This window comes from Salarias fasciatus, chromosome 14, assembly GCF_902148845.1.
Source record: "Salarias fasciatus chromosome 14, fSalaFa1.1, whole genome shotgun sequence".
Taxonomy (NCBI): Eukaryota; Metazoa; Chordata; class Actinopteri; order Blenniiformes; family Blenniidae; genus Salarias; species Salarias fasciatus.
Genome location: NC_043758.1, coordinates 19,830,242 through 19,845,997, shown reverse-complemented (window position 1 = coordinate 19,845,997; position 15,756 = coordinate 19,830,242). Strand labels below are relative to the sequence as shown.

The 15,756-nt window shown below is 41.0% G+C and overlaps 1 protein-coding gene across 13 annotated transcripts in view; it reads right to left on the bottom strand.

The window, feature by feature from the left end:
* Nucleotides 1-15,756, bottom strand: part of LOC115400499 (von Willebrand factor A domain-containing protein 5A-like) — a 225,938-nt gene that overhangs the window by 51,857 nt on the left and 158,325 nt on the right. For 2 of the 13 annotated variants that reach the window (XM_030108403.1, XM_030108402.1), the window contains exons 1-7: nt 4,058-4,189; nt 3,410-3,523; nt 3,170-3,274; nt 2,359-2,403; nt 720-922; nt 413-635; nt 46-212 (exon numbers count right to left, since the gene is read on the bottom strand). The exons of 5 other annotated variants lie outside the window; for them this stretch is intronic. In XM_030108403.1, coding sequence (XP_029964263.1) covers nt 46-212; nt 413-635; nt 720-922; nt 2,359-2,403; nt 3,170-3,197 — 666 coding nt within the window. In that variant the 5' untranslated portion in view covers nt 3,198-3,274; nt 3,410-3,523; nt 4,058-4,189. Of the gene's footprint in view, nt 1-45; nt 213-412; nt 636-719; nt 923-2,358; nt 2,404-2,725; nt 3,146-3,169; nt 3,275-3,409; nt 3,524-4,057; nt 4,190-10,514; nt 10,818-10,919; nt 11,044-11,213; nt 11,381-12,430; nt 12,473-15,601; nt 15,665-15,756 lie in introns of those variants that run through there. 6 more of the 13 variants (XM_030108406.1, XM_030108405.1, XM_030108414.1 and 3 more) reach the window with 6 other exon arrangements.

Below are 15,756 nucleotides of genomic sequence, written 5' to 3'. Positions count from 1 at the left end.
AAGAGGATCCAACACACACAGTGGACACATCAGCACTCCACCTACCGTGGCCTGGGTTTGGTCTGTGTTCAAGAACTGGAGAGGATCCAGGGAACAGCTGGACTCCACTTTAGAGATGGGACGAGGAGAGGACACTCGAGCAGAAAAAGACAGACTGTAAGGAACCAGAGAGGCTGGAACAGAGTTCACCTGGACGGCTGGAGCTTCACTACCTGAAAACAACACGAGAAACAACTGGAAATGAGAAGAATTCTGTTTGAATATGGAGATTTGAAAATAGAGCAGCTTCAGAAAAAGATACTGAATAAAACAATACATCATACAATTAGATACATTTTTGTAGTTGTTATTTTTTTTTGTCATGAAGTCATTTGTTCTTTTGTGTGCATCAGCTTCTCTCTGGTCTTCCTACCCTGAGGTGTGTATCGAGGGTTGAGCACAGCAGGCAGACAAAACCTCAGCCCCTCGTCAGCCTGCACTGCCAGCTCAGTGACGTACTCCAGCCTGATGGAGGCGCTCTCTCCTGGAGGCAGACAGCCCACACTCATTGAGAAAACATCTGGACTCTGATCACTCTCCTCCAGCAGGAAAGCCTGCTGACCGGAGCTCAAAGCATCATCATACTCCTCACGAGCCTGCAGGACAAGAGACACATGTGAGCCACATTCACTCCCACTGCTGGATGTTGTCCTCAGTCAGTCTGGACCTGCTCTGCTCACCTCCTGTTTCTCCTTCACCTCAGCCACAATCTCCTTCTGTCCCATCTTGGCACTGAAATGACAGACAGCGGCATCTCCAGGCAGAGGGAAGACAAAAACCGCCTCGATGGGTTTGTCCTCTTTGTTCTGGTAGTTCAGAGTGGAGACCACTGTAGCCACATGGTCCCTCACCTCCAGCTCCACCTCAATGCTCTTCAGAGGGACTGACGGAGAAACACAGTCACAACCAGAAACATTTAAATACGAACACAATTCTCACCATTTACAGCACCATGGTAGGTTAGACATGAAATCTCTCTCTATCTATCACGTTTTTACTGAGTGTAAGAGGCTCACAAGCTTCTTCACTCTTTTAACGGCAGTTTTTAGTCTTTTTAGTGTTGCTTTTACTGAGAGAACTTTTATCATGGGAGCTGGCTACAGACAAAAAGAAAAAAACAAGTGGCAGCTCCTCAATTTTATCTCAGGGGAAGCCAAGATGGCGATTTATGTCAGTAGAAGGAACAAGGTTGAGGGCAGAGAAGGACAGGACGTCAAAGAAGTGTGGCAGGTCAACGTCAAATCCAGACTCTGGCTCGAATATCGGTTTTTTAAACAAAACAAAGATTTAAATGCTTTTAAAGAGGTCTGGTGTTTTAAGGACATTCTGCGCTGTATGGACAACAATCAACTTCATTTTGCACATTTTTTAATTTGAAAGCATGAATGGTTTTTAAGAGTCTGACACACACTGTATAACTGTGAACTGTGCAAATAAAAGTGTTTTTAAAAATAAAAAAAATCTCTCTCTCTCTCTCTCTCTCTCACACACACACACACACACACGTTTGTATTTCTATCCTTTTGAGGACACTCATTGACATAATGCATTTACTAGCCCCTTACCCTGACACTTATCCTAACCTAGACCACAACAAAGCCTAACCCTAAAGAAATGTTTTTGCACTTTTACTTTTTTCAGTACCAACAACATGGTCAAGAAAACACTGTTTCCCCTCATGGGGACCAAAAAAATGTCCAACAGGGCACATCGTGCCAGGTTTTCCTATCCTTGTGGGGACATTTGGTCACCATTTACAGCACCGTGGTAGGTTAGACATCAAACAGTTGAGATGTGTCTGAAATGAAAATGTTCACCTTTCGCGTGCGTGTCTCTCTCTCTCTCTCTCTCTCTCTTTCTTTCTCTCTCACTCACACACACTCACACACACTCACACACACTCACACACACTCTCACACACTCTCACACACTCTCACACACTCTCACACACTCTCACACACACACACACACACACACACAGTCTCGTATTTCTATCCTTGTGGGGACCTTCCATTGACTCCCATTCATGTCTAGCCCCTAACCCTGACCCTTACCCTAACCCTAACCCACACCACAACAAAGCCTAACCCTAAAGAAATGTTTTTGCACTTTTACTTTTTTCAGTAACAACAACATGGTCAAGAAAACACTGTTTCTCCTACTTAGGACCGGAAAAAGGTCCCCACAAGGCACGTCGTTTCACGTTTTGCTATCCTTGTGGGGACATTTGGCCCCAACAAGGATAGAAATACGAGAACACACACACACACACACACACACACACACACACACACACACACACACACACACACGCTTTACCTGGTTCTTTCTGGACAGTCAGCAAACCACAGCAGTTCATCATTTCTGAAAATTAAGAAGATGCCTTTATCACATTCTTTTTACAGATATAAAACAATATCGTAGAGTATTTTTAATTTTGCTTTAAAACAAAATCTGCACGTTGACAGAATTTAGATACCACAATTTCTACATGGTGATTTTCATGGCAACAGCTCACATATCTTCACATGAACATGTCTGTGTCAGTTTGCAGGTTAAAAGCAGCAGGTATGTCTCAGTGGAAACTCTCCTTCCAGTCAGTCAGCGGATCACATCGCAGCTCCGTCATCTCCAAACAGACAGTCAGGATTTTCAGTGCGTCAAGAATAAACAGACGATATCTTACCTCTGATTTTAAAGCCTTATTGTTTCAGGCAGAGTCTTATCGCTGGCTCTGTACTGACTGAGTTCAAGGAGTGTTTTTATTCAGAAACCGAAAGTAAACACACACGCCCATCGGGTGCGCTTCATTTGTTTCCAAAGGTCTTCCGGCTGGGCGGAGCTACTGCCAGTTAAACTCAGTGTTGTTCAGAAATAAAATGTTTTTTGACATCATTTTGATTTTTTTTAAGTGTTTCCAAAATGTAAACATCATATGAGACCAAAAAAACGAGTATTTTTTTTCGCATTTTTCAAACAGAACCACAGCAAACTATAGCTTTCCTTACATGCACAACTTTTTGATGATCTACAGCAAATGAACATTATCCTCACAGAAAATTCAACATTTACCTCACAGCTGTCATAAAAGATCACATTTATGTAGCTGGGAGTTGAATCTTGCTCTTACCTGAGCTGAGACTGGACATTATTGACATAACTTACACCTCCTCAGTGTTTGCATCAAAAATGACAGGTGTTTCTCTGTCATCATCTGGTGTTTCATCGCAATGCTCTGAAAAAGAACCAGTGAAAATCACATGTCAGGTGATTCATTTTTCATAAATCTTTCCCACAGAAGATTATTTGTTACTTCATTCAAGATTTGCCTTCACCATTTTGTTCTTGAACAAACGCCAAACATACTTACCAAGGCAGTACTTGCAACAGGAGAAAACAGCACCCAGCAGACCCAAAATCACACTCAGCATCAGAAAAATAAGTTTGGTGGAATACAAAGTTGTCATGTTGTCGCTCTGTAAACCTACAAAAGAGGTTGTGGTTTCACAAAGACGTCTTCCACAGGAAACAGTCGCCTGGCATTTCAGGTTTATGAATGAAGAGAACAAAATACAATTCTAAATTGTATTGTTGGCATTTTTTTCTTCTCACAATAAAGTGATTGAAACAATGCAGAAGACCCACTGTTCCCTATGTTCGACCAGACCCCATTCAGCCAATCAGATTCATATGACTGGAACAGACTCTAAAATGACCTCTCCCGATTGGAAGATACAAGCTTCAGTTCTACGACAAACTTTTTGTGCCATGATTCACATTCAGCCAAGCATTTTACTTATTTTTGCTCACAAATAAAACCAAAATAACCCCAAACACAACTTTTCCTGTTGTCACTGAGCATTAGTGTAAAATTACAATGTAAACATGGAAAGAATCATTGAATCATTGAAGGAATCAATTCATAGCATTACGCCAGATTTTGATTTCATTTTGTTAACATGTAGTTGCAGCAAAAAAAAAAAAAAAAAAAAAAAAACCCTCCATGAAATGTATTTACCTTTTTTACGATCAGAGATGTCTCAGTGCAGAGAGCGCTGTGTTGTTAGTCTGAGGAACATCAGTTTGCTGTCCATTCAGTGACTGATCAGAAAAGCTTCAGCTTATGTCAGATTCCTTTTTAAAAAAAAGATAGCTCTGTGTCTGAGTCTCAGGTGTTCGTGACATAAAACACCCACAATGAGGTCATGGGAAGCTGCACAGTTGTCAGTGCAGAGAGTGAAAAGGAAGTGGAAACATGAAGAGGAACCACATCAATTGTCCAAAACTGTACTAAAAGGCGTTCTGACGATAAACCTGTCTGTTTACTGGAAATCAGCTGCAGTGAGGTCAAGATTTCATGATCATCTACTGGAAATAAAACTAGTTTTTGTGTAAACTCAGGTTTATCTTTATTAGATTTATGTCATGTTAAGTGCAAAGATGTTGTTGGTGTTTTAATTTTACACACCTAAAAACAACAAAAATATTGGAAAAGGCATTCATCTAGCTTTCCTGCAGCAGGACGACCATGAAGCTCTTTGGCGACTTCAGGTCAACCCACACTTCAGAAACAGTTGTTTTACACTGTGTGGGCAGTAAGGTGCATGTGTGGCATTGATCTGAAGGTCTGACACGAGGACTGTAACATCTGTAGCTCTTGTCTGGGACTTATCTTTTTGTAGCGACTCTTGAGCCTCTCACTCCAGCCTCAGTCCAGTCCTTGTGAAGCTTCTCCAGCTTCTTGGATGAGTTTTGCTTGACAACCCTGTAAAAACTGCTGTTGTTCCTTCTGCTGGGACTTCTTTTCTGAATACATTTTCTTCTCAATTTACATCCTCACTCAACGTTTTGTTAATATGTTTGGACACAGCACTCTGTTAACAACCAGCTTCTTTAGCAGTGATCTTTTGTGGCTTTTTCTCCTCAAGGAGGGTGTCAGTGACCATCTTATTGACATCTGTCAAAGAAATATAAATATATCAATGTGGCATGAGCTTTTTACTTTTAGGCATAACATCAAGGCCTAACATCCCAAACTTTTTCAGAGTTGTGTGCATGCATTATGTGCATGGGTGTGACCTCGGAGTTCCTCACAGTTCTTGTGTAAAGAACCTTGGCGTCATCATCGACAGTTCTTTTAAACTGGAGAAGCAAATCAGTGCTGTGGTGAAAGCGAGCTTCTTCCAGCTGCGACTGATCGCCAAAGTGAAATCCTACTTGCCCCCTGACCAGTTGGAAAGACTAATTCATACATTCATTACTGCACGTCTGGATTATTGTAATTCCATGTATTATGGTCTGGATGCTTCATCCATTCGTCGCCTACAACTGGTACAGAATGCCGCTGCTCGCCTCCTCACAGGGAGGAGGCGCTTCGATCATGCTACTCCTGCGCTGCAGTCACTTCATTGGCTCCCTGTGTCTTTCAGAATTCAATTTAAAATTTTACTGCTTGTATTTAAATCTTTGAATGGTCTGGCCCCTGAATATTTGTCTGAAATGTTGTTTGTATGCTCCTGAAAGAGTTCTGCGGTCAAGTGACCAGCTGCTCTTAACCTGTCCCCGATCGAGACTGAAAACCAGAGGTGACAGGGCGTTTGCGGTCGCTGGACCTAAATTTTGGAATGACCTCCCTCTGAACATTCGTTCTGCTTCACCTGTCGAGTGTTTTAAGTTGTTGTTAAAAACACATTTGCTCTGGCGTTCAACACAAACTGAGCTGGACATTTTTGCATGTTGTTTTTTTTATGGTGTTAACATGTGCAGCACTTTGGGCAGAGTTTTCTGTATTTTAAATGTGCTATAGAAATAAACCTTGACCTTGTGTGTGTGTCAGTGAATGTATTGTGTCTGAAATGCAGGTTCTTGTGTGACACATGACACACACTGCATGTTCCTGTATGCAAAGACCACCTGTGAGTTGTGACCATTAACTGTTTAACACTGAAATTTTGGTGATTCACAAGAGATAAAGAGCCACGAAGGAGGACAGCGCACGCCTAAGTTACACAACATTCCACAAAAAGTCAATGCATGAACATACGTCTGAGGTTTGGCATCTGGAAAAGCATGAAAAAATCATGCAGAGTATTGTTGCTCTGTTTGTCATTTGTGCCACAGTTTGAGTTTTGTTGAGCTTTCTCATCTCAGTTGCTGCCCTGCTGAGTTTATCTTTTAACTTTGATCCCTGCTGTGAGCTCCCAGTCACGTCTTCACTGTTCTGTCAGTGGAAACTTCACAGTGATTTAAACAGTGAAGCTTTATTTTTCACCAGAATTATCAAAGTAAAAAAAAAAGATAAAAATTTATGCAAAAATGACAAAATTTCATAAAATTCTTTTATGTAACTTTATCTTTATTCAATCACATTTTACAGCAATGAAAAAAAAACTTGAGAAAAAGGCACAGATCGAAAAAGAACCCCCCCCCAAAAAACCCAAACAACTGAGGTAGGACAAATCACTGTAATATGCACATGTAGCGGAGTGGTAAGATGTGAAATGAAATGCAATGATAAACATTAACTTATACACTGTAAACAATAACGCCAGCTGGTATAACCAGCAACTAAACTGAAACAGCCCCGCAGTTAAATAAGGCAGCACAAGTAGGTGGACTGAAGAGGACAGAGGCAATTTAGAAAAATTTAACCTTTATTTTACAGTGTACAACTCAAATAAGACATTTCCGTTTGGTTTAAAATATTTCCTGCCCGAACACTTTCACACAGCAGTTTGTTTTGTTTTAGAGTGCACACTTAAAGTCTTTGTGGAGGGCAACGGCGCCCTCAAGCGGTCGCTCGGTCCAACAGTCTGGGCCCATACGGCAGGGATAAGCCATAGGTGTACGTCACCCTGGGTTGCGACAGTGCTCCGCAGCGGCAGACAAGGAGCCAATAGGAAGTGGGAGAGGAACGCAAAATCCAGCGAGGAGTGTCAAATCAGGGGAGAAGAGGAGGCCCGTTCGGAAACCTAAATAAGCAAACTGTATTAGCCTATGTTGTCACGGATTAACTTTATGAATGAAGAGCCCCACTACTCACCAAGGCGGAGCTCTGAACCAGGAGCAGCAGGAGGAAAACAAATCTCGCACTCAGCTGTAAGTCTGAAACAGCGCGCAAAACATCCCATGGTAGGCTTTATGAATGAACGTTTCGCTTATACTCACCAATAAAGCGTTTCACGCAAGAATGAGAGCGAGGCAGCCCACATGTTGCTCCTCTGGGGTGTAGAGGGCAACGTGATGTGTGAACGACCCAGCTTTGTCTCAATCTGTGATGAAGAAAAGAGATTGCACGCACAATGAAGCTGGGTTTAATTCACACGAGGAATTAGTTCTTCCTCTACATACATCAGCAACAACAATGATCCAGATAACTGCTAAATGGCCTTAAAGAGTCCAAAAGTCCATGTGGCCATAGCTTACAAAACTAAACATCATCAAAATACATTACAATTTCACAACATATCATAACATCATGAACTTCAATACATTTTCTTTTAAACCACAATCATTTAATCATCAACAATTAATTACTCTTTTTAAACAGATTTTATATACAATGATTTTAAATTGTACAGTATTTATATTTTTAACAAATCAATGAAATCATATTTAACCAAAATCACCATGCTTCAATATCATGAACTAAGCATATGAGGCAGCAACAGCATTCAATATTCAAATGGCTGTTCTGTATTTAATACAGTTTCAATAGCAGTACTGGTATTTGGCCATAAACCATAAAATATGCACATTCAGGGACATATAAAACCCAGTTACATGCGTATTGTACGAAAAAACTGCCATAAAATGTTCTCAAATAATGTTCTCATGTGGTTCTTTGCACCAATACTGGTCTGGATTAACTTATCTCCATGTTGCAGATCCCTCATGCTTCACCAGTTAGCTTAGCAGGTTAGCTTCCAACACGGTTCATGTCACTCAAAACACTGACACTTCATTTTACTCTACCTACTGAACACAATATTATCTCGAACATGTCACAAACCAGATAATATGCCTTATATGAGTGAACTTAGAGTATTTACCAACCTGTGATGAAGAAAAGAGATTGCACGCACAATGAAGCTGGGTTTAATTCACACGAGGAATTAGTTCTTCCTCTGTGGTGCGTCCTCCTATCAACATCAGTGCGCGATACGCGCCATCTACTGGGTATCATGGGGATCGCATCTCACTCAACAGAGCTGAAATTTGAACCACTGAGTACATGAAATTAAAAAAGTTTTATGGGGTGTCTGCTTTTAACACACCTTTTTAGAGAACCATTTCCATCTTTGAACAAACTTACTTATTCTATCTTTTAACAACTACTTTCAAGCCTCTACACACACATACGAAACCAGAGACCTATGATGACGCGGATTAGACGCATACAATTTTATGAATGAACGACGAGCGAGTACAACTCACCACAAAGCTCGCGAATGGCCGCAAGGTCACCAAGCCTGAGCTAGGAATCTGTGACCAGCTCTTTTAGCATTACAGAGAATGTTGGTGTCTCTGGAATCAGCTGCATGGAGTGTGGACATCAGAGGAGAGGAGACGCACAGGTGAGGCGAGTTACCCTAATCAAAGCTCCGCCGCAGCGGGATTGGTTACTAGGTGGGCGCGCTGGAGGCAGGTGCGCGCATACCACTACACACACATAGTCAGAGGTCGGGCAAAATCCAGGGCCAAAAAAGAACAAATTAACATATCAGCTCTTCCAGCACCCTCTAACCACAGTCACTGAATCCCAGATGATTCTCAGGGTTTTGAACTTTAAACCTTCATCATGTTTCCTTAAAACGGAAAATATTCATGTCTGTGGAAAGGCTGCGTTGCTTTCAACTGACATTTGGATTCCTCCCCACAACCTGTCTGTCCTTCGTCTTTTCCTGCTCATCACCTCAGAACAACCAGAACAGCAGGAAGACAGGTTTCTGCCTTTTAAAGGAAGTTCTTCCTTTTCACAGTCACTTCTGCTTCTTCCAACCCAGGAAATGAGCTTTAAAATAAACGTGTTGTATTTGGTGCTGTATAAATACATTCAGTTCTTTCTGCCTTCATTGATGAGGTTTAGCGTTTTAGTTTTTGGTCATTTACTAGTAGAAACCTCATTTTACTTCATAAACAAGTGTGACTTGTGTGATAAACTTTCTTAGTTAAAACATCCCAGATAAAACAAAGAGCTCCTCAGCTTGTGGCACTGTGGTCATGAAGGCAGTTTACATGCAGAAATTGACTCAAACTGCTTTTTCTGCAGCCCAGAGAAAACACATGAAGCCAATAACACCACATCTATTTCAAGATCCAAGTTTAATTTGATTCGAGGCAAAAATGAGATTTGAGACTTCGGAAAAATTATTTATGCTTAAAAGTGCAAGTTTTGACTAGGGATGTGCGATACCACTTTTTTTCAGACCGATACCAAGTACGAGTACTTCATCTTCAGTACTCACCGATACCGATACTTGCATACTGATACTTTATATATATAAAATTTAAAATAATGCAATGACAGATTATTTTTGAAAATGAATTTTATTTCTAATAAAAAGGCAGCCCAGGCACTATGTTTAAGTCCAAAATAATAGTCTGAAAAATAAAACAAACAACACTGAGTTTACACTTATTTAAATGAAATTAAGTGCAAGATAAAACAGTTTTCTCTGAGTTTTACACTTCATATAAACTAAGGTTTTTGAATGTACTAATTTTAATGATTTTTTAATGAACTAAAGTCAAAGATAGAACAACCCCCGGGTTTAAAGAGTTGCTCGTGTTATTTGTGCTGCTCTCGGATCTCTGCTCTTCAGTTTCTCGGTTTTCTGGAGAGTTTGCCGTCGAGTTGCTGCCGGAGTTTTCTTTTTTTCCAGCACAACAGCGTCAGACTCTCGTCCACAAGCTTCGCCCTGAGGTGTTTAAACAAATTACTAGTGGGAAATGAACAACATCGCGCACCTCCTTTAGCAATTTTATCATTGCAGAGTTAGCATTCTGCAAAGCTCGACTCGTTTTTACTTATATAAAAGAATTTCCACACCGGCGGAGTTTTGGTGAGACGAGCAGCCGTTCTGGACTCATCCTGTTGTCTCTGCTCTGGATGAGACTCATGGAGAAGTCAGCCCGCTGCAGTGAAGCCCTGCGCCTGTCAGCGACTCCCAGAGAGGAGCTTCTTCCTCCTTCATGTGTGTCGGCAGCTTGCATCCCATTTGGTTGCACTACCGCCACCTGCTGGTGAGGAGGGCTTACTACGTGTGGGGTTTTTTTGCCGTGAGTATCGGCGGCTGGCATCGGTAGCCTTCACGAGTACCCGATACCTTGAAATAAGGCCAGTATCGGCCCGATACCGATACCTGGTATCGGTACTCGCACATCCCTAGTTTTGACCAATCAGTGTTTGTTTATAAAGTCAAGAGCCTTTTTAAAAGCAAACTAGTGCACATCAACATGTTACTATTGCACTTCATTCCAACTGACAAAATTACACCTTGTTCACAAAATCTGTATTTATCACTGTCAAACACTGTCATTTAATGGCTTTATCATGTTAAATTTGATGATTTTTGACAATAATAGACACAAAACAACAGCAAATTTCAATTTTCCTCTTGAAAAAAACTTCCCAGAACATCAGAACGTAAGATGTGACTCTGTCATAAATGAAGAAGTGAAGACTGTAATGAAGCCTCAGAGTCCCAGAGCATCTTTCTGCACTCTGCAACCCAGAAGAGCATTTCCAGCATCCACACATTCTGTCACGTTTGGAGCTGAAAGAAACGTACACGAGAAAAGCAACAGTGGATTCAGACAATCAGCTTTTTCAACCAGTACTCACTGTTCAAAATCCAGACTCATCAATGTGGTCGTACCGTTCTGAGCTTGAAGCCACAACACAGCCTTTCCAGCCAGAATCTGCCACTCGTCCTTTGCATCGGTTTGAAACCCCTGAAGCCAGATTAGAGCCAGAATGGTGGCCCACACTTCACTGCTCACCTAGTTCACCAAAACAATGAAAGATATGAGAGAATTCAGTTGTTCTGATTAATTTATCTTCTGCATATCCGGATGACATCCATCCTTCTACCATCCATCTTCACTGCTGTATTGATCAGTGACTTGCAGACTGAAGCCTGTTACTGTTACTGTCTCTGACAATGGCTCACCAGTTCAGGTTTGGACTTTTCCACCTCTTCGCTCGTCTTTCCCAGTGCAGCAGCCAGAGCTGAATCCAGCATCCACAAACCTGAAGCTTTCTGGAGGGAGACCAGCTGCAGCAGAGGGTCACAGAGCGGCTGCTTCACTTCAGGTTGAGTCCAGTCTGCAGCACCAGCTGAGTCAGAGGAAAACAACTTGTGATAAATGTATGTGAAAATATGAGAGAAAAGATCTATATTTTAACTGAATCTAATGCAACAGTTCAGAAGAATGCTGATTTCTCTAATTTGATTTTTGGTCTTTTTTATTATTTAAAGGTATAGTGGACGATGTTCTCAACCTATGAATTCCGGGACGCGAATCTCAAGTATTGGTCCTCCAACATGTCAATCACGCTGGAGAAATGCTTGCCTAACGCCGTCAAACGTGCTCATTCCCGTGATCTGCGCATGCGCATTCAGAGTGTTTATGTAGGCTGTGAGCTTCAGTTTCAGCCAGTACTTACCGATGGCGAGTCTGACATAATGAAACAAACTGTTTCGGAAAATAAGCTTTATGAGTGAGGCCGATTGCAGAAACTGTAAACACAGCCGTGCATGCCCGGGGAAGGTCAGCTCGCGCTCGCACGCTTCTGACATTTGATAGGCGTTTCCTCGGGAGGAGCAGTAGAGCAGGTAGGATGGTCTGGCGCATGCGCGTTTTTCAAAAAGTGAGTAACAGACATTTGGCTTCGACTTTTGAGAAAATCGTCCACCATACCTTCAATTATGATTGTTACATTTGCCACTGCAACTTTTTATCCAGATTGATCCTGAAGATTTCTCTTAATTATCTGGCCACATGCTCCACTGTCAGAGCTCCTCTGAGCCTGCTGTTCCTCCCAGAGTCCTCTGAGTGCCTCCCTCCCTCCCTCTGACACTGCCTGCTTCTTTGACCACATTCCGATATACGCCCGTCTGCCTGCCTGGAGGTTCAATAAACTCTTTCAAACACACTATTGGAGTTCTGGTCTGCATTTCAGTCCTCGCCTTCATGACACCCAATTCCTTCACTCATTCAGTCAAGAGTCAGAATTGATCCAGTAAACATGACTTCCTTTTGCATCATTGTTTTAGGTTTGAAACATTTCCTCAATCTACAATTTTAAAAAAGGAAACATGAGTTGTTTTGTTGAGAGTCTGATTTCAGTAAAGTTTGTTGGACTGCAGTTAAACTTTGTACTTACATAATTTTGTTTTCGGACCAGATTCCTCAGTGCAAGATTTCACTGTAAAACAACACAATGAGTGCACGAGGATGAGCCATTCCAACCGAACACATCCCACTTCAACATAAATTACACATTAGAGCCCAATATGTAGCAATGACCCGAAAAGTAACAGCTGCCTAAATTGTTCCAAAAAAATCATAATAAAACTTAACATGTAATAACTGGTCGATAATGCTCCAAAATTGCTGAGCCTGAAATGTAATTAAAAAAAGATATAAAATCTAAATTGCAACTACGGGTCAATTATGTAACAAGATGCTGAGCCCAAAACACAGAATCTTTCAACCCAAAACGTAACAGCTTGTTACATCTCAGGTTCATTATTACATCTTAGGCCGGGCAAAATATTTCTCCCATATAGTTTAATCATTTTATGATGTCAAGGACTGAGTTAAGGATTTGTGGATTAAAGGATTTATTGCTTCAATGTACAGTGTAGTGGTATACAAAGGCTCCTGCCCTCAAGCCTCCCCTCCATCATTATGATTTCCAGAGGCCTCATAATTAAAGCCACAAGCGGCATTGATCAGGACTGATTCTCCCTGCCGGCCAACGACTGAGACGTCCACCCACTAACATGGGAGTTGTTAACATCTCCCCTCCACTAACATGTAACTGTTAGCGTCTGTCATCCACTAAAATGGAGCTGTTAGCATCTGTCATCTACTAACATGGAGGTGTTAGCATGTCCCATCCACTAGCATGTGCCTGTTAGCTTCTCCCATCCACTAACATGTAGCTGTTAGCATCTGTCATCCACTAACATGGAGTTGTTAGCATGTCCCATCCACTAACATGGAGTTGTTAGCATGTCCCATCCACTAACATGGAGTTGTTAGCATTTCCTATCCACTAACATGGAGCTGTTAGCTTCTCCCATCTGCTTTTAAAAGTCACTGAATGAAACGGTTTTCACAGGTATGAAAAGGTGTGCGTGCTGCACTTTTTTGCTCGCACTTATAATGGATCCGGATGGGGAAAAATCTCGCGCTTCTCACAAACTGAGGCTTCTACGGTCCAAACTAAAAGCGTGACTGCTCTGAAAGCCTCACCACTAAATTTCCTATCAAACGTGATATTTTTTGTTCAATTTTGCCAAATGGGAAAGGAACAAGGAGCAGTTGTTTCCCAAACAGAAACTTTTATTTTCTCCTCTCTCCCACTCTAACGGACATGACCATATATGGGCATACGGTGCAGTTACACAGCTGACAGCAGCTGTCAATCAAACTCTGACACTCAGTGTCTTCATTCAGTGACTCTAAAGCAGATGGGAGATGCTAACAGCTCCATGTTAGTGGATGGGAAATGCTAACAATTCCATGTTAGTGGATGAGAGATGCCGGTGGTGCTAAAAAACCCATGTTAACAGATGCCAGATGCAGCTACATGCTAGTAGATGGAATACTAACATTTCAAGTGAAATGAATGGAAGATGCTAACAACTACATGCGAATAGATGACATGCTAACATCTTTATTTAAAAGGATGGGAGATGCTAACAGTGCTAAAAAGAACAATGCTAACGGATGACAGATACTAACAGCTATAGTTATTATTCCGTCGTAGAAACAAACTCAAATTGGACCCCCTAAACATGCACGAAAACTCACCAAATTTGGCACGCACATCCAGACCGGTAAATTTTTTTTTATAAAGTTGAAAAAATAACCCCATCTGCTCTGTAGCGCCACCTAGAAAAACGAAAACATTCGCCACGGCCCGCAGGAATGTCATAGAAAGATCAAACCAACACTCACGCATTCGCAAAAGGTTGCTGGAGAGTCAAAATAAGAGCCTCAAACCCCTTCAAAATAAAAGTCAAAATTCTGTGAAAAATGACATTTAAAACAAAACATATTGACAATCTTGAGTTAACCAGTGTCAGTGACAGCATTTACTACCTTTAAAAAATAAAAGCCCCAAATTCCTTCAAAATAAAAGCCCTTTTACAACAGAAAATGAAGTAAAATCAAGAAAATATATGTTTACAGAGTAGCAAAGCTCCCGCTGACCTGGATTTCGGCCAGCAAGGTACGAGGACGTCTCAGTCGTGGGCCAGCGAGGGCGCTCGGTCCCGACCACAGCCGCTTGTGGCTTTAATTCAAGTTTCAGGTCTGTATCTACTGTACAGTAGAGGTCAAATGGGAGGAAAAAAAAAAAAAAAACAGAAAGAGTTCAAAAGTCACAACAGGCTTCATGTCTCAGCTGGGCTGCAAAGGGTGAGGTGAGCTTTTAGAGTCATTGAAGAAGTGTCTGACACTCATCTTTTTCATAGACAAACAGCATGAAGAAGAAAAATAAGCCCTTGACAAAAAAACATTTTCTGAACACCACACTGTAGAAGGTTCATATACATGATAATCTCCACAAATACAATTAAAACAAGAAGTTTGAAAAAGTTATTTTCTCAATGTGGTTGTAATATATTTAAATATTATTTAAATACTTACTCAAAAAAAGAAAAAGTAATTAGTTACTAGTTACTCATGAATTCTGTAAATTGTAATGAGACTACAAGTTACTGCATTTGAAAAGTAATTTTATGACCGATTACTGTACTTTCCATTTCTTAATTCACTTCAGATATGGTTCATGAATGTTTGCAAAGGGTAAATATGACTCAGTGTGGCCAGAGCAACAGACACGACACAGAACAGATGTTCTGACTCTTACAATTAAAAAAATTTCCGCAACTCAGGTAAAAATATCAATCTCTGGATGTTTTGCCATTGCTTGTGTGTGATATCCAGGCTGTTCCAGAGTTTAACTCCGCCTACAGACACACAACAACTTTTGCGAGTGGTTCAAAATTCAGGTATTTAGGTGAAATTTTTCTAAATTATCAAACCTCAATTTATGAGTTGTTACCTGTATTGTGAAGAACTACTGAATATTATTTGGTCGTAATTTTTTAAATGCTTTGAAAATAATTATTGATGTATAATATTTTGCCAGCTCATGGAGTTCTAATAGTTTTGAATGAATAAACAGATGATGTTCACACTCCAACTGTATCAAAGGGAGGTATGTAATTTCATTTGGAAAACAATGTGGAGTGTGATTCAGTGCCCTGAATGGAGTAACGTGAATGTTTGCTCCATTAAAAACAAGCTTTAAGCTTACAAAAAATTCTTGCAGAACCACCACAGCTCCATGGCTCAACCTGGGCCGGGGCGCTTTGTAGCCCTGGGAGAGAGAGAATGAGAGAGACATTCAATTCTAAAGTGAAAAAATTTTTACCAAAATGAAATTCCAACACAATAACATTGCAACACTCC